The following is a 19,064-nucleotide window of genomic DNA, read 5'->3' as shown; positions in this document are numbered from 1 at the left end:
GCTGCTCACCTCTTCATCTCCTTAAAGTGCTACAACTATAATTATCATTGGTTGTTCAATCTTGTTCATATAAGCTTATACTTTTTGACCAATAGCTTTATTATATTCTATCTGTATTAACATAATCATGAATATTCAACACTATAAAACTGTGTAATCATCCAGATGTTGAGTTCCTTGGCTCCCAACCTGCAGATTGAATACATTTGAGTTTTCTTCCACAGGACCCAGCAGCTACCAACCTAAACCTCATTAACAGCTGCTGCTAATTAATTCACACACTCACCTGATGCATGGCACAGAGAGAGTTATGGCCCAAACCCTTTCAGAGGGTTGCATTATAAATTATCTTGATCTATTCACATTACTGATACATTTCTTTCTGCACCATCAGTCAAAGCAAATGAAAGTTAAACCTCAGGATGACAAATATTAATCTTATAAAATGATAAACACCAAAGGACAAACACTCATTTAAGTAATGAAATTCACTGTTAAGTTGATTTCTGTGTCTTAATTTTATTTAATATAATCAATTGGAAATATCATTCATATTTGTATTCATATTTGTAAAGACAATCAATGCATTCATAAGTCATTTTTTTCCCAGTCTTTTGTATTTCTCTGACGTGAACAATTTTAATATATTTTGTTTAGATCTAGTACTTACTGAAATGTTGTGAATGGGATGTTAGAGGGAAAACAGGTGGATGTCCGTTAAAGGATTTTGTTTTTAAACTTGGTCTAACTTGTAATATTTTAACATCAAAAAGAAACAAAGATCATTTAAATGCAACAAGCAGATCTTCCAGGCTTTATCTGCTGTCTGTTTACACTGACAGACTGAACTTTACACCTAAGAATTGGCCGAACATTACAGCTTAAACAATTATTATTTTCAGTGATGTAAGCCCGCGAATTGAAATGGTCAGATATAACTTTATAAAAATAATAATGACTTTTATTTATATAGCACACTGCAAAATACAGTGAAATCTCAAGGTGCGCTACATGACAATTTAACTATTTATGAAAATAAAAGCACACATTCAGCAAGTGGTTTGGCTACTAGTTTGAATCACTAGATTAATGATTAAAAAATAAACTGTCTTTGTTAATTTATGCCAGCGGTGCTCACAAGTCACTTAAAGCAAGTCCAAATCAAGTCTCTGGTGTTTGGTCAAGTCAAGTCTAGTAAAGTTCGTCTGCCATGTTATGCTGTTGCCAGCTGAATACATTATGTCTTATTTAGCTATTCATATATTAGGCATTGATTACATACAACGATAATGTAACCTAAATGAAGATATTGGTAGGAATCACAAGTGCGCATAATTGAATACATTATAGTGCCAAAAAACTATGTAATTTCAGCTTTTTAAAAATTTAAAATCATAACCAAATGCTAAACATTATTATACTGAAACCATGCTGTGTGATGGTTAGATACATCATTCATGTGTAGCCTTAATACAAAAACACTTAAAACATTTAATACAATGCAACAATACCATTCTTTTACAGACGCTCATTGTTCAAAAGTCACTGATCTATGGTCCAGGTCGAGTTCAAAGTAAATTTGTATACTGTACATCTAAAGTGTGATTTAAGAGCGAATTGTAAACTCAAGTTCCCATCCGTGATTGATCTGTCACACTCATGCGTAGTTCACTTTAGCTGCACAATGATAAAACAGTTAAGCAAAGAGATAAAAACTTGAAAAAACTGGGGGAGGGAGTGGAGAGCTAGAGAACCCTAAAACATGTCAATTCAAAACAGACGGTGTCAGCTCTACTGATCACAGCCTGGACATTGATGATGTTGAATCATGTCACAGTGTTAACATCATGATGAACTACAATGCAGAGAAGTCAGGAACTGGGCAACATTATCAGAGGATGATGCATTTGGTTTTGTATTTGTCTTTCAAGGCTTCTATTTCTTTTTGATGTAAATTCTCCAATTTATCAATTTTTTCCTGCAGAGTTTCTTCAGTTTGAGTTGAAGGTATGGGTTGTTTCTGTGATTTATCCACTTCTTTATTAAGATCTGCTGTGTTTTGGGTTGAGGGTTCATGTTTTTCCAGCAATTTATCCACCTCAACTTTCAGACTTTCTTCACGTTGGGTTGAAAGTTTATGTTGTTTCTCCAATGTATCCACTTCTTCCTTCAGGTCTTGTTCTTTCTGGGTTGAAAGTTTATGTTGTTTCTCCAATGTGTCCACTTCTTCCTTCAGGTTTTGTTCTTTCTGGGCTGAAAGATCCTTTAAGAGGCCATACTTCTCGTCTTGCTCCTCAGTTTGTTTCTTATGCTCTTGCCTCAGATTCTTCAGTTCATCATCATGCTTTTCCATCAGAGCTGCAAAGTCCTTGATGTATTTGTCTCTGAATTCATTGAATTCTTCAGCTTGCTTTCTGGCCTCCTCTTCATATTTCTTCTTCATATTCTCCAGGTTTTTCTTATAGTTTTCCTCTAATTCTTTTCTCTCCTTTTCCTCCTGTTCTCTTCTGATTCGATCCTCTTCTTTTCTTTTGTTTTCATCTTTTTCTCTTTCCTGCTCGTACTCTTCTTGGAGCTTTTTCAATCTTGTTTGCTCCTCCTCTCTTCTCTGTTCATCTTCCTGATATCTTTTTTCCCACCATTCTTTTCGTTGTTTCTCCCAAGCCTCTCGTTCTTTACTCATCTCTTCTCTACTCTGCTCCAGCATTTTGTCAGTGTTTTCCTTTTCCTTTGATTCTGATTTTATTTTTTTCTCCAATGTTCCAAGTTTGTGTTCCCATTCCTGTTGTTGAATTTCCTCCTGTTTCTTCTTCTTCCTTTCTTCTTCTTGTCTCATTTCCTGTTCTTTCTTTCTCTCCTCACGCTGTTTGATAATATAGTCTTCCTTTTCCTTTAGTTGTTTGGCTCTCATTTCTCTCTCTTGTTCAGTTTCGGATCTCTGTTCTTCCATTTTTCTTCTCATCACTTGCATTTCTTCCTCATGTTTTCTTTTAAGCTCCTCTTTCTCTCTCTGCATCTCTTCTTCCTTCTCCTTCAAAATCTTCTCCACTTCCTTTTGTATGGCTGCCTCTGCCTCTTGGAACATTTCAGTTGTGTAGCAGCCACCGCCATTGTTCTTCACCATTGTCTCAACCTTGGTCAACAGCTCAGTGACTTGCATGCAGTTGTCCTTATAGTTATTAAACACATGGTATCTTCCTCGACAGTCAGCAATCAGATTCTTAAATGAATCATCACATTCCTCTTCAATGTAGTTCTCAATAGACTGCTTGTCACGCTCCAGTGAATCTCCCCTTGTGAAAAGAATGATGGTGAAGTTTTCAGAATTCTTCCCGAAGCCTTTCTTGATTAGTTTTAATGTCTCCTTCTCCTCTGATGTGAGTCTGCCAATCTCTAACACCAACAGGAAGACATGTGGTCCCGGGGACAAAAGACTGATGCATTTCACCATCTCCTCATTAATCTCTTCATGGGACAAGTTTGTGTCAAACAGGCCGGGGGTGTCAACCACAACGACAGGACGACCATCCACTTTACTCTCTGCTTTCTGACAACGTTTGGTGATAGATGTTTGGCTGGATTTGGCTTTAAATGCATTTCTGCCCAGAATAGTGTTTCCTGAACTGCTCTTTCCAGTTCCAGTCTTCCCTATCAGCACCATCCTGAGACACTCTTCACTCTGTTTCTCATCATCACCTGCAAAATCAAAAGACCTGATCATCAAATTTTGACAGTTGGAACAGTATCAGCTCAAGGGTATATAACTGTGTAGAACCGTGGTGGGCAAACATGTGTCATGGAGGGCCAAGAGTCTGCAGGTTTTAATTCCAACCAAACACTACACCAGGTAGTTTCACTGATCAACAAACCTTCAACCAGAGAGGAACTAATCAGTGAAATCATCAGCCCTGTGTTCAAATCCTAATCATTCTTAACATACTCAGGCCCTGATCCACTAAACGCCTCTGATCCATCACATCAAATAACATGCAGCCAGCCATTTGACTGGCTAGTTAGTTAGACACAAATTATTTACTAATGAGACAAATTCATGCAAAATTCATGCATATGTGGAGCATATGCACCTCCACCATGCAGATTTGTCTTTGTTCGGTTACTGTAGGAGCCATTTCCAGTGTTTCTTTATATGAAAGACACCAAATTGGTCCAGTAGGGGTCACCATTGTGCTATGGGTCACTATATAGGTAGGAACCTTTGTTCAGGTAACAGGTGTTGCTGGACGGAGGAGCACATACAGTTTTTTGACTTGAATGTAGCGGCTAAGCCTAAACTTAAAGCCACTGAGGGGCTGCATAGACGGGCTAATAATTGACGCGCACGCCTTAACACCGCTTAGTAGTGTCTAGGAAAATAACAGAGTCCAACTTCTGTTGCTTGCTTTGATGGGATTTTTTATTGCTCACCGTTGTGGTCTTCAACATGTTAAAGGCAAGAATCCATAACCGACGTGTGCATAAATCTCCATGATAAAGCCAACATTTCACCAATACAACAAACAAAGCGTTCATATGCCGTGGCTTGGAAGTCAAAAAACTATGCTTAGTGACGCTGGAAGAGCTTCATCGCGTGCGGCAATAGATGTCAGTTCGACCGCTGCAGTTTCCAGCTGAGTGGACGCTGGAAACCGGACATCCAAACGCCGGTTATTCTACCCATCTGAGCCCGGCTGCTACATCCAGCTATCGGCGAGAGGACGCCGATGCCTGCTGCCGTTGGGAGCGTTCAGCACGTTTCATCCTTCGGATCAAGGCCATCCGCCAGTAGGACATCGGGAGCGGCTCTTCAAATGCCGGCAGAGGAGTCGTTCACCGGGATCATCACGGCGCCCAACGGGAGGTATGTGTAGCGCTACAAATTGCAATGAATGGCCATTCATGTTTGTGTGCACACAATGTTCGCTACGTATAGTGGCGTAAATCCAATGCATTGGTGGTCGAAAAGGGAGGACAATTGACTTTATTAACTTGGTAACGATCAAGCGTGCTTGGGGAAAAAACATTATGGATGCACGTGAAACTATGGACAGGCCCGTTGAGGCTATTGCGCAATCAGCGGAATCGAACAGTATCACCAATGACGCTGATACACAAAAGGACAAAGAAAAACGTGTTGTAAAATTAACTGCTAAAGCGTTTGCAGAAAAGCTGGAAAGGTTGCAAAATGCTAGGAAAGCTAAGCTAAATAAGGCTAGTAAGTTAAGAGAAAATATGCAAGGGCTTATGCAAAAAAGAGGTAAAAAATCAGAGGTACAATGTGCTCTTGATGATCTTGTCAATTTGTGTGATGAAGCAAAAGGTATTCATGGTTCTTTGATGGGTATGTTACCTGTTGATGAAAAAGAAAAGCATGACATATGGTTCAAAGCAAAAATGATATCTAATAATGAATTTATTTCTGATGTGGAAAGATGGGTATCATGTGCTGAACATGCATTTAAGGGTGACAATGATGATGATGGTATTAATCCAGAGGACAGTGTGTCAAATGTTGCCAGCAAACCCTCAAGCAGAAAGAGTTCACGTAGCGGAAATTCTAGCACTACTTCCTCTGCAAGAATCAAAGCAGAGGCGGACAGAGTTGCATTGCTTGTTCGTGCAGCAGCTTTAAAGGAAAAGCATGCTTTGGAGGAACAAGAGCAACAGCTGAAAAGGAGAAGAGAACAACTTGAGCTAGAATCCATGCTAGCTGCATCCACTGCTAAATTAGCAGTTCTACAGGCCTCTGACGTTCAAAGGTTTTCCAAAGCATCATCAAATGCAATGAATTCATACCTGGACAAAGAAAAAAGGGCAGCAACTTCAAACAGTCTCAACCCGATGGCAAAGGAGTACAAGCCTGTAAATCAGAGCAAAACACAGCAAAGTAAGGATTGGTCACTTCCAGCAAGTAACCCACCACCAACTGTTGAGCTGCCTCAGGGGGCTAGTCAGCAATGCACAGCTGGACCAAAGGAGTGGACTGATTCAGAAATGCAGAGTTGCCATCACAAGTCGCAAGTGGATGCACTGTCACAGCTTTTGGAACCCTCCCTATTCAATGCTCAGCCAGTGGATGAAAGGCATCTTGGAAACATTTGCACCATAATGCAAAGGCAAAATGAAATAACATCAGCCCTTGTCCAACAGCAACGTTTAATGTTATTGCCAGCAAGAGATATTCCATTATTTGATGGGGATCCTCTTCAATACATTTCCTTTAAACGAGCATTTGAGCAAGGAGTGGAGGAAAAGGTCAGCAGAGGTGATTGTTTATATTACCTGGAGCAGTTCACTAGAGGGCAGCCAAGGGAGCTGGTGCGTAGCTGCCAGCATATGGCTCCTGATCATGGCTATGATCAAGCAAAACAGCTATTGCAAGAACACTTTGGCAATGAATACAAAATTGCCACTGCATACATGGAAAAGGCTTTGGCTTGGCCTTCAATAAAGTCAGAAGACGTGAATGCATTACAAGCCTACTCTCTTTTTCTGCGGTCATGCTGTAACGTCATGGAGAATCTGCAGTACATGCAAGAATTGGACATGCCAAGCAACATGAGAGCAGTCATGTCTAACTTGCCATTTAAACTGAGAGAGCGATGGAGAACCATTGCACATGGTATACTGGAAACATCTAAACGCAGAGCTCTGTTCAAAGATCTGGTTGCATTCATCGAAAAACATGTCAGAATCCTATCAGACCCTTTATTTGGCGACATTCGGGATATACCATCTGGAACAACTGGTTCAAAGGTTGTCAATAGGCTGAAGTCACAGCCAGGAAATAAATTTAAAGGAAACAGCTTCGCCACCACCATTGCACCTGTGCAATCAGTTGAGAACTCAAGAGACTTACCAGCACATGGCTCTACAGTGAAGTCAACTTGTGTTTGCTGTGCTCAAGGTCACTCATTGGAAGAATGTCAACATTTTAAAAGGAAGAAGCACAGAGATAAAATAGGCTTTCTAAAGGAGAAAGAGCTTTGCTTCGGCTGCTTATGTGCTGGGCACAGGAGTCGAGACTGCGATAAGCGTTTGACCTGCAGGATTTGTGGTCAAAACCATCCCAGTGTGCTTCATATTGACAACAGGGACAGAGCCAACACAGACACAGAACATTCCAAGGAGCTGGTAGCCTGTAATATCACAGCATCTCATAAAACCTGTGGTCATACAGGGGCCGGGAAGGATCGCTGTCTTCTCTCTATCCTACCAGTCCAAGTCAAGTCCATCAAAGGAGACCAGATAATACACACCTATGCATTTTTGGATCCTGGCAGTTCAGCCACTTTCTGTTCGGAGCATCTCATGCAAAGGCTCAATCTTGCTGGTAGACAAACCCGCTTTCTCCTACAAACCATGGGACAGGAAAAGGTTGTGCCAGCATATTCGTTGTCAGGCTTGGAAGTGTCTGGTTTGGAGACCAACCTCTTCTATAAGCTCCCAGAAGTCCTCACCCAGAAGAAAATGCCTGTAAGTACAGACAACATTGTGACTGAAGGAGATTTGGCAAAATGCTCATACCTGTCAAAGGTACAAATTCCCAGCATAAAGGCTAACGTTGACCTGTTGATTGGAAGCAACGCTCCCAAGATGTTGGAACCTTGGGAGGTCATTAACAGCCGTGGGGAGGGCCCATATGCTATAAGAACAGCATTGGGATGGGTCATTAATGGTCCTTTGCAAGGAAATGACAGCAGCTTGGAAGCTGAGTTCCCTGCAGCAGTTGTCAACAGGATTTCTGTGTGTAGGTTGGAAGAAATGCTGAATATGCAGTACAACCATGATTTCAACGAGAGAGCTACGGAGGAGAAAGGGCTATCAAGAGAGGACATCAAGTTCATGGAGCTTGTGGAAAATTCTGCAACACTTGAAGAGGGTCATTACAGCCTGAAATTGCCCTTTAAGAAGGACAATGTATCTCTGCCCAACAACTTCTCTGTGGTGAAGCAAAGGTTACTTGGCCTGAAGAGGAAGTTCCTGAACAGTGAACAGTTGTATGAGGAGTACAAAACGTGTCTCAACGAGGTGATTAGTAAGGGCTATGCAGAGCAAGTACCTACACAGCAGCTGGATCGTGGCAGTGGAAAGGTGTGGTATATTCCTCACCATGGTGTATATCATCCAAGGAAGAGGACTCTGCGGGTGGTATTTGACTGTGGTGCGGCATTCAAGGGTACATCATTAAACCATCAGCTCTTGCAAGGTCCCAACCTTACAAGTACATTGCTTGGAGTCCTCCTTAGATTCAGACAGGAACCTGTGGCAGTCATGGGCGACATACAAGCAATGTTCCATCAGGTCAAGGTTGCAGAGGAGGACAGAGACTTTCTGCGCTTTTTGTGGTGGCCAGAGGGAGATCTGACCAAGGAAGTGGCAGAGTTTCGTATGACTGTCCATCTGTTCGGTGCTGTGTCCTCTCCGAGTTGTGCTAGCTTCGCTCTGAGGAAAACGGCAGGTGACAATCAATCCGACTTTCCAGCTGAAGTGATTCAAACAGTCAAGGAGAACTTTTACGTTGACGATTGTTTGAAGAGCATGGTCTCGGATGGGGAAGCTGCCCTCATGGTCAAAAATCTAATTGCTCTCTGTCAGAAGGGAGGTTTCACTCTGACAAAGTGGATCAGCAACAATCGCACCATGTTGCAAACTCTTCCTGAGGAACGCAGAGCTAAAGATTTGAATGCACTGAATCTGGATAGAGACAAACTTCCTGTAGAGAGAGCTCTTGGTTTGCAGTGGTGTGTTGAGACTGATGCATTTAAGTTCAAAATGGAGGTCCATCAAAAGTCTTGCACCAGACGTGGAATGCTGTCTGTGTCTAGTTCTGTGTATTACCCTCTGGGTTTTCTTGCACCAGTTGTGCTGCCTGCCAAGATCATGCTGCAAGAGCTTTGCAGAAGAAACTTTGGATGGGATGAGACCATACCCCAGGACATCTTGCATCAGTGGACAAGGTGGATGGAAGAGCTGGATATGCTGTCGGAGTTTAAGGTTGAAAGGTGCATTAAACCTAAGGGCTTTGGACATCCCAGACATGTTCAGCTTCATCACTTTTCGGATGCTAGTGAAGCAGGATATGGAGCCGTCACTTATCTCAGGATGCAGAATGACGGAAATGACATCCATGTTGCATTCCTGATGGGCAAGGCCAGAGTTACACCTTTAAAGACTGTTACTATTCCTCGCTTAGAGCTGACTGCTGCTGTCCTTGCTGTTCGCATCGACCTGATGCTGAAGGCAGAGCTGAAGCTCCAGTTACAAGAGTCAGTCTTTTGGACAGATAGCACTTCTGTGCTGAAGTACATAAGGAACGAGGACAAGCGTTTCCATACCTTTGTGGCAAACAGGGTCGCGGCTATTAGAGGAGCCACCACAACTTCACAATGGCGGTATGTCAGCTCCAAGCAAAACCCAGCGGATGATGCATCCAGAGGAGTGAGGGTTGGAGACTTTGTTCATGACAACAGGTGGATTGAGGGTCCAAAGTTTTTGTGTAAACCAGAAGGGGACTGGCCAGCAAATGTGGTAGAGACTGCGATGGAAGCAGATGACTTGGAGGTCAAGAAGGAAGCCATGGTGAATGTTGTTAATGTGGAGGGCTCACCTGATGCCACTAGTCGGCTAATGGCCTACTTCTCAAATTGGATGAAGCTCAAGGTTGCAGTTGCCTGGTTCCTTAAGCTGAAAAATACTCTTTTGGAAAGGAGTCACAGGAGGAGGGAGTCGGAGGCGTCTGATGCCAGCAGGCAGAGACTAGACAATAGTGTCATGCGGCAAGACAAGCAAGGGGTTAAAGACAGGCCAGGAGGACAGGCTTTGTCTACAAATGATCTTTTGGAGGCCGAGCTTGCTATCATTCGGTACTGTCAGCAGCAAAGATTTGCAGAAGAGATTGCTACGTTGTCATCTGGGAAAGCTACAGTGAGCAGACAGAGTATTATCTACAGGTTGGATCCATATTTGGATAATGGGCTCCTGAGAGTTGGAGGGCGGTTGACTAAAGGCTCCTTGCCAGAGGAAACTAAACATCCACTCATCCTCTCCAAAGATCAACATGTAGCCACTCTCATCCTCAAGCACATTCACAAACAGCTTGGCCATAGTGGTCGCAACCACACGCTGTCCACGCTGAGGCGGAAGTACTGGGTCACAAGTGCCAACTCAGCTGTGAGGAGAATGATAACAGAATGTTGCTTTTGTAGGAGGTATAATGGAAGAATGATGGAGCAAAAGATGGCAGATTTGCCAAAGGAAAGGATTCTTCCTGATTATCCACCATTTACCAATGTGGGAGTCGACTATTTTGGACCGATTGTAGTGAGGAAAGGACGAGGCACAGTCAAGCGCTATGGAGTGATATTCACCTGTCTGGCAAGCAGAGCAGTCCATCTGGAAGTGGCTAACTCTTTGGATACAGATGCATGCATCAATGCTTTGCGCCGTTTCATCTGTAGGAGAGGTCAAGTTGTTCACATTCAATCTGACAATGGGACCAACTTCAAAGGAGCAGAGAGAGAACTAAAGGAGGCACTCGCATCATGGAACCATACACGGATTCAAGGAGTTTTGCAGCAAAATGGAGTCAAGTGGAGTTTCAATCCTCCAGCAGGGTCACATCATGGTGGTGTTTGGGAGCGTGTAATCCGCATGGTGAGAAGGATTCTAAGTTCAGTTCTTCAACAACAGACACTGGATGACGATGGACTTCATACAGTTATGTGCGAAGCTGAAGCCATTTTAAATGATCGGCCTATCACCAAACTCTCTGAAGATCCAAATGATCTGGAGCCACTTACTCCCAACCATATCCTGCTTATGAAAGGAAGACCATCCTTACCACCTGGATTGTTTGAGCCACATGACCTGTACGTAAAACGAAGATGGAAACAAGTTCAGTATATTTCTGACCTTTTTTGGAAACGATGGGTACGGGAATACCTACCTTTGCTGCAGGAGAGGCAAAAATGGAACCAAAAACGGAGAAATCTACAGCCTGGAGATATTGTGGTCATAATGGATCCGACTGCCCCACGAGGCTCCTGGCCACTTGGAAGAGTCTTGGAGGCTTTCCATGATAAGAAAGGACTTGTGCGTTCAGTGCGTCTGCAGACAAGGTCTAATGTCGTTGAACGGCCTGTGACTAAACTTTGCCTGCTACATGAGGCTGCAGGTTAGCAGGTCATCCCAAATATTCTGTGTATGTGGAATATGCGAGACTAGAGTGTGGTAAAATTGTACTCATCTTTGCATTATTTTGATTATGGCTCCTTAATTTGTACTTGTTAGAATTGTTATGTCTGTTAGTCATTACAATTAGGGGCCGGTGTGTAGGAGCCATTTCCAGTGTTTCTTTATATGAAAGACACCAAATTGGTCCAGTAGGGGTCACCATTGTGCTATGGGTCACTATATAGGTAGGAACCTTTGTTCAGGTAACAGGTGTTGCTGGACGGAGGAGCACATACAGTTTTTTGACCGCCAAGCCACGGCATATGAACGCTTTGTTTGTTGTATTGGTGAAATGTTGGCTTTATCATGGAGATTTATGCACACGTCGGTTATGGATTCTTGCCTTTAACATGTTGAAGACCACAACGGTGAGCAATAAAAAATCCCATCAAAGCAAGCAACAGAAGTTGGACTCTGTTATTTTCCTAGACACTACTAAGCGGTGTTAAGGCGTGCGCGTCAATTATTAGCCCGTCTATGCAGCCCCTCAGTGGCTTTAAGTTTAGGCTTAGCCGCTACAGTTACAGTGACCACAGCGTGTTAAGTGATAAGCGCCACAGTTATAAATTAAGGGGGATTTATCTGTAACTGTAGTGAGTTAGTAGCTGATGAATGGGTTAGCCAGATGATTTGTTTTGATGCTAAATTAATAAAGGGGGGCGGGTTGGGGGAATGTGTAACAGCACTATGCAAAACAAGACAAATATTTAACCAGAAACTGACAGTAATGATCCCCAATGTATTCGGTGCTGACAAGGTAGGCTAATACAGCCAAAATAAATAAGGCTCATAGAATTGAAAATGATTAAATGATTTAGAAAATTCGAAATTATATAGTATATTATTGGATAAAAGTATGCTAATTTTGATTTTAATCTGTGCTGTTTTATAGCATGACCTGGTCATGTGATGTATTGTTTGAGTATACTGCAATCTCAACAGTCCGCTGGTCTTAGTATACTGAATTGTCACTTGAGTGTACAGTATGCAGTATATGTAGTAGGTTAGTATCTGCTTCCAAACACAGGCCCAGTGTAGTTTTGGTTGGAATGAAAAACTGCATACTCTTGACCCTCCATGGCAAATACTAACCTGATTTATGACAAAGAAAAGCCAATAAAAATTAATTATGTTAATGAAGTACTTACGAGTGACCATGTTCTTTTTTTTCAACTCCTCAAGTTCAACCTGTTGTGTGGTGATGCGTTTCTCTTGTTGTATGACTTTATCTATTTGGGCATGGGCAAACATTTCTGTTGTGTAGCAGCATGATTCACGCTTGGAAAGTCTCATTTGTTCCACAGCATCCAACACCTCAGGGACCTGCTGCTTGTCCTTAATATTGAAGACAACATATCGGCCTCCACAGCTCTGACGGAGCCGCTGGATGTCTCCGTCCCTACTTACAAAGTTAACTACAGCTGGAGTGGTAGGATCTGACTCCACAGTGAACAGAATCATGGTAAAGTCATTGACTCGAGAGCTGAAAGTGTTCTGGATGGTCACTAACTCTCCCTTGTCTTCATCAGTGAGGGGACCCACAGGTATGACCAGGACGAAGGCATGGACGCCCTCAGGATCACAGAGGGAGAGACAGCTGAGTGATTCCTTCATCACTGCCTCCAGAGGGTTTCCATTCAAGGCAGGAAGCTCCACCAGGGAAACCCAACGTCCGCACACCTCTCCCTGATATTTCACACACTCTGCAGACTTGGAGGCTGGATCAAGCATTGTCTGGTTCAAAATGGCCTCAGCTGCTGAAGTCTTCCCTGCTCCTCTCCTCCCACATAGAACCAGGTTTAAAGGTGGTTTGACATGTTCAGACACAGACTTTGGGGTCATGATCCCTGTCCCTTCAGTGTAGGTGAGGCAGGTTTTATTGTTTTCAATCACAATGTTCTCAATCTTCTCCATTAACAATGTACGGTCATCTTTTATGCTACAGTGCCTTCCTCCACATTCTTCAAGGAGCTGATTTACAGAGAACCTTTTTTCATTTCCCTCATGTGTGGTGATGACCATTGAGTATTTAAAGGCATCTTGACCAAACAAACTCAGGATGGACCTCAGTCTGAGTCTGTTCTTCTCTGTGAATGCAGAAGGCTTCACTAACAGCAACAGTACATTTGGTCCAGGGTTGCAAAGAGCCGTGCAGTTCCTCATCTCTTTTCTCACTGTTTCCACAGGTAGACTGAAGATGTCTGGGGTTTTCACTACTGTTAAAGACTTTCTCCTCCACTCTCCACATGCGACCACACATTGTTTGGGGTCAGAACTTTTATGAAAAGCTCCACTCTGTATGATGAAGTTACCAACTGCTCTCTTTTTGTCTTCGCTTTTCCCCAACAGCACAATCCTGAGTCCAGATGCTGTAAAACAGCAATGACAAAAATAAAAACATTCAAAATAATCTCCAAAATTAAGCATTTTACCTTTGGAAATAAATTTGTGGGTTCTGGCTCGCTACTGTTATAGTTTGTGAGGTCTCAATAAGACTTTGTTTCACATGGTTATTTGATAAACATCTAACTGATATTTCATCAAATATAAGTTATTGTGAATGTCTGATTACTGTGACACTGCAAATCCTGATGTTTACTTTAAGCTTGAAATTACTTGAAAGGAGGCACAATTTCTCATATATGATCTTAACAACATGTTGCAAATTTCTAGCTGGATGATAAATTCCTGTAATTAATGTATTTACACTGTTTCACAGTGCTTGCCACTGGTGATGGATTGTGTGTTGTGTTCGGTTTCATCACTGTGAAGAGTTGTGAAGTGTTACAGTACATCAACTTCATCTTACAGATCTCTAAGTATATGAAAAACATTTGTGATAAATTTACTTACAGTGGTGGAAAGTGCTTTTTTCTGCAGACCTGGTGTTTGCATGCTGGTGTTTGGATTCCAGACCTGTAAAAAGATACCATCAACTGAAATAACTCATCTTGATATTCTAAATTCATCAAAAATAATGAACAATAATAATTCATAAAGTTTTCATCACGTCATCATCAAAATGTTTCCTGCACTTACCAACAGTTCTAGCGGGATCCCAGTTAACAGGTGCTGCTTCTCTTTGTTTCAGATGATCATCAGTTGAACCAGTATTTGCATCTTCAAATACATCACAGCTCAGATGCTCTCCGTTGTTCTCCTTTGCAATTTGTCCCAGGCGTGTTAACAGCTCTGGACGTTCAAGGTGTTTCTGCTTCAAGTACCTGTATCTACATTTTCTGATCATGTCTTGTAGGGCTGGATGTTGCATATAGTTTTCCATGACACCTGAACTCTCCTCTCTGGGTGTTGATATCAATACCAGTGAATGATCAAATGAACGCTCACTGAAGTTTTCAAGGACTTTGTGTAAACTCAGTCTCTGTTTCTCAGTGAAGTCTTCAGGCTGAAGAACCAGCAGGAATACATGAGGTCCAGGAGCAGAGTTTCTCACACAGCTTTTTACATGCTTTGTCAGTTTGTCTTGGGAGATGTTGGGGAGCAGCAGATCTGGAGTGTTGATGACCAATATTTTTCTCTCTTTCAATGGTCCACTGATTCTCAGACAGCTGTCAGATGCTTCCTGAGTGTTGAACACAGTCTTTCCCAGTAAGAAGTTCCCCACTGCACTCCTCTCAGACCAGCTGTTCCCCAGCAGCACAACCCTCAGCTCAGACACTGAAATGAAAACAATGAATTATAAAAGAAAAACCAACAAGATTTTAACCTAATACAGCTGTAATTGGGCTGATGACCAGGGAGGAAATCCCATGCCATGATTTTTAGAGGTGGACTTGGAGAAAACCTGTTAGCTATCTAGAATTTGCAAACACACCTTCTTGTGAATCTTCAAATTAAATATGGAAACTAGTGACTCCAAAGCCTCTTCCACACATGAAACCCATAAAATTGCCATTTTAATTTTTACGTAAAGGTAGCAATTTCTGTTGTTCACACAAGACATGCCTTTCTGCTTTTTAACGTACTAATTCTACCATTCACACAGTACTGGCAATACCGTTAAATTCCACTGTTGTAATTTCCCAGAAATTACATTTAACCACCATTTACTTTTAATTTATCTTTAAATTTGTAAATTACTGAAGTGCATTATTAAGGTGACGAATCTTCACCTGGGTTTTTGTAAATGACACTTTACATAAACTCATAAACTCGTAAACAACGTAAATTGTGCAACATTATGCAGAGAATGTGCAACATTAATTTACCTCATCACAGCTTCCCGTTCCTATCACAGGAACCAAGAACCAATCATATCGGGGGTTAAGAATATTGTGTTCATATTTCGTAAAGGAAATATGCGTGCATGTCACAGAAAAATAAATTATGGCCATAGTGTCATGGCTCCTGCCGTGACTCTAGTCTTCCTTGTGTTTCTCTATGTTCCCTGCCTCCCTTGTGTCTCCGCCTCCCAGTCTGTCTCTCTGTGTAAGTCTGTCTGTTGGTGTGTGGCGTGGGCATGGCTCCCTCTCTCCATGCTGCTGGGCTCCTGCACACCTGAATCCCATCACTCGTCACCACCTGTATTTCAACCCCGGCTTGACATCCACTCATCACCAGTTTGTTCCACCATACCAGTGGTAGTCACTCTCTTGGTCGCACCGTATCCTGTTTATTCAAAGTTTATTCTTGTGCTCTTCAAACCCTTTTGCCTGATCTTGTTTTTTCCTGTGTCCAGGATTCCCCTGTGTCTCTCCACCCGCCCATGCCACTCCAGCTAGCCTGCCGGCTCACCTGCTTGCCTGCCAACTCTTCTGTCTCTACCAGCCAGCCTGTCGGCTCGTCTGCAAGCCTGCCTGCCCGTTCTGCTCGTCCGTCCATCAGCCAGCCCAGCCTGGTCCGACTACATCACTCCACCCAAACCATCAATAAACCTTTTTCCTTTTTCCGTTCACCAACTGTCCGTGTCTGCATTTGGGTCCACGAAAACCCCCCTAACACATAGGCCGTGAAGCGCATATACGAGAAATTTATCTCATTGTTCCACATGCTCGAAATACATGGTGTGTAATAAAATATATAATTTATATTATTTCATAACCAGAAAATGGTTATTATAACCTACCCTCATTCTATTTCCTCAAAACGCCAAAAGTGCCTCAAAAGCACCACGAGCGGTTAAAACACTATAACGCTGATATACACGTATCTAAAAATGTTGATATGAAACTTATTTTTGGTTCAGAAACATTGAGATTCTATGTATCCGTGGTTTGCAGAAACATAAAATGCCAACATTTTATTCTGGCGACTGGGTTGACCAGGAAGGGAATCCAAAGCCAGTTTTTTCCAGTTTTTCTTTAGAGGCGGACTTGGAGAAAATCTGTCAGCCATTTACATCTTAGTAACTCACCTTTGATCTTGATCTTTAAATGAAAGAAAATGTGAACTTGTGATGACAAAGTTATTTGTAGAGTTCCTACCACATAAGTTAGGAGCTTAATTACTTTATTAAATATTATAGTTTGTGCAAACCTAAATTTTGGAAACTTCATGAAACACCAAACAGTTCAGATTCAGTTCAGTTTAACTCACTGTGAGGCGGCAGTAATTCATAGCTGCTGCTGTGCTTCAGAGGATTCACATCCTCTCGTTCTGTAAAAATGCAGAAAAATACAATTTCAGACAAAATTCCTTTAGACTGACAAGTTTCTCATATAATGTGTAATTATCCTGCTTATGAAAATAATTATGTAATTTAAATGCTTGTTGATGTCCCCCATTTGCTGCACCTCCCACTATTATCTAGCAATCTATCCTTTGGTCTTCAGAATATTTCCACCATTTTGTATCCAGATCATATTGTATCAGTCACAACAAGGAATAGTACATGATGCTTCTGATCAGGACAAAACAGAAGACAAAACAGTCAGCTAAAGGTGATGGAAAATTACATGGCAGCAAAAACACTCCACCTTGTGTTGTACATACAGTGAAATTTAATGTTTTGTCTCCACCAAGTGGAATTATAAAGGCTTTACACACTGGAATGACAAGACAAGCTGGAATGGTGGAAAAATTAAGATAAGAGAAACTTTATTGAAAAACTGGGTCACCGCAGCAATAAAGTATAGAGCTGTAAGTTAGTGAACAAAAGTTAGATTTACAGAGTATATGTGCAAGATAATGATCAGTGTATTATTTTTTTTATTATACTTTGTTGGTATGATTTCAAAGCTAGGAATATTTAATAAAAACAAATAATTAGCTTAACAGAAATGAGCATTCTATCAAGTTGTATGGAGGAAATAGAACAAAATAATTCTGAACAAATTTACAGTTAGTGCATATTTCTGATTTAAAGTCTGACTGGACTCACCAGATGCTGCAGGCTCTGACTCTGCCATGATGTCACTCTACTGGAAACCAGAGAGAAATTCAACTGGAGGAGAACATCTGTTGGTTTTTAAGAACTTTGAAACACAAGAAGCGGGGAAAAAATGAAAATATAAATGTCTCTCTCTCTCTCTCTCTCTCTCTCTCTCTCACACTCACACACACACACACACACACACACACACACACACACACACACACACAGTGTTCATCCATATCAATGTCAATGGAGTGTATCATGATTTTGTGAGTTTGCAATACACCCAAACACTGCCAAAAGTCTCTTGTGCAGTGAGTCCTCACTTGCTGCTGCTCTGTGACCTCTGACCTCTGAGGAGGTTTACTGTGTGCAGAGGCCACGGAGCTTTGTGTCATCAACTGTTCAGATGGAGCTGCTGCTGATGCTTCACACCAGATCAGGAAATTTCAAAATTTGGTCTGTTTCATATTGTGGACATTGTGAACTCCTTTGAGACTATCAGTGAATAGTCGGTGTATGATAAGGCTATACGAATAAACTTGACTTATTTTTTTAGAGAATGTTTTAGACATTTATGTGAAGGCATGATGTAAAATTTGAATAAAGTTAGGTTGTAGGCTACTTATATTCTGTTGCATCAGCACACGGTCAACAGGTGACAGCCACAGCCAATGAAACACGTGACATCATGGGAATACTATGAATAGATCTCAGACAAAAATAGTGTAACAATTGTATTTTTAAATTCAACAAAATATGCAAAAAGTCAAAGGGGCACAAACTTTTGCAATTTGTACATCTTTTTTTTTTTTTAACTTATTTATGAGAGTGTGCATGCTCTTTTCCAGCTCCACTCTGCTTCACATTCACACAGTTACACACATTCCCACTGGTTTCTGCCCAGTATAACCACAGTCTGATACTGGTGGCCACTGAGCAGCTCTACTGGAGCAACAGGAGGCTCAGTGCCTTGCTCAAGGGCAGCTTGACAGCAGCTGTGGAGGAAGGGTATTAATAGCAGTGTTATTAGTAGCAGTATTATTAATAGTCATCTTATTATTATTAATATTAGTAGTAGTAGTAGTAGTAGTATAAATAATAGTCTTATTATTATTATAAGTATTAGCAGTAGTAATATTAATAATGGTAATCTTATTATTGTTGTTGTAGCCTAATCTTTTATTTGGTTTTTCTTCCCTGTTCAACTTTAGTCTGCACTTCAGACTGGAACAGTCAGAGTTTTATAAAACATGAATAACTTGGTTAAATCTGTCTAAAATGTTCTCAAATGGTAAACTGAACAAATATTTGGGCTTGATTCCCATAATTCAGATCAAAATAGAATAATCAGATTTCTGTCAGTCTGTTTGACAGTTGTCATTTATTTCCTCTTGAATTAGCTGAACATGCTGCACTTCTCTGATGTCGCTGCTGCTGGATGTAAAGTGTGTCATAATGTTGTATGAATATTGTGTGTGAATCTACAGTATATTCA

The 19,064-nt window shown here is 41.5% G+C and overlaps 1 protein-coding gene across 1 annotated transcript; it reads right to left on the bottom strand.

Moving 5' to 3' along the window:
- Positions 1–565: 565 nt before the first annotated feature.
- Positions 566–17,600, bottom strand: LOC139648432 (GTPase IMAP family member 8-like). Its single transcript, XM_071524550.1, has 5 exons — positions 17,583–17,600; positions 16,789–16,840; positions 14,272–14,910; positions 12,381–13,079; positions 566–3,696 (listed from the first exon to the last, which is right to left on the bottom strand). Exons 1-5 carry the CDS (start codon positions 17,598–17,600, stop codon positions 1,892–1,894), a joined length of 3,213 nt encoding a protein of 1,070 aa, XP_071380651.1. The 3' UTR covers positions 566–1,891.
- Positions 17,601–19,064: the final 1,464 nt, after the last annotated feature.

The sequence above is a fragment of the Centroberyx affinis genome, unplaced genomic scaffold (genome assembly GCF_046629955.1).
Source record: "Centroberyx affinis isolate AG114_WGS23_722 - 3 ecotype Tasmania unplaced genomic scaffold, CSIRO-AGI_Caff_v1 ptg001200l_1, whole genome shotgun sequence".
Taxonomy (NCBI): Eukaryota; Metazoa; Chordata; class Actinopteri; order Beryciformes; family Berycidae; genus Centroberyx; species Centroberyx affinis.
The sequence above is the reverse complement of the archived record's forward strand: the minus strand, read 5'-3'. Positions and strand labels throughout refer to the sequence as shown.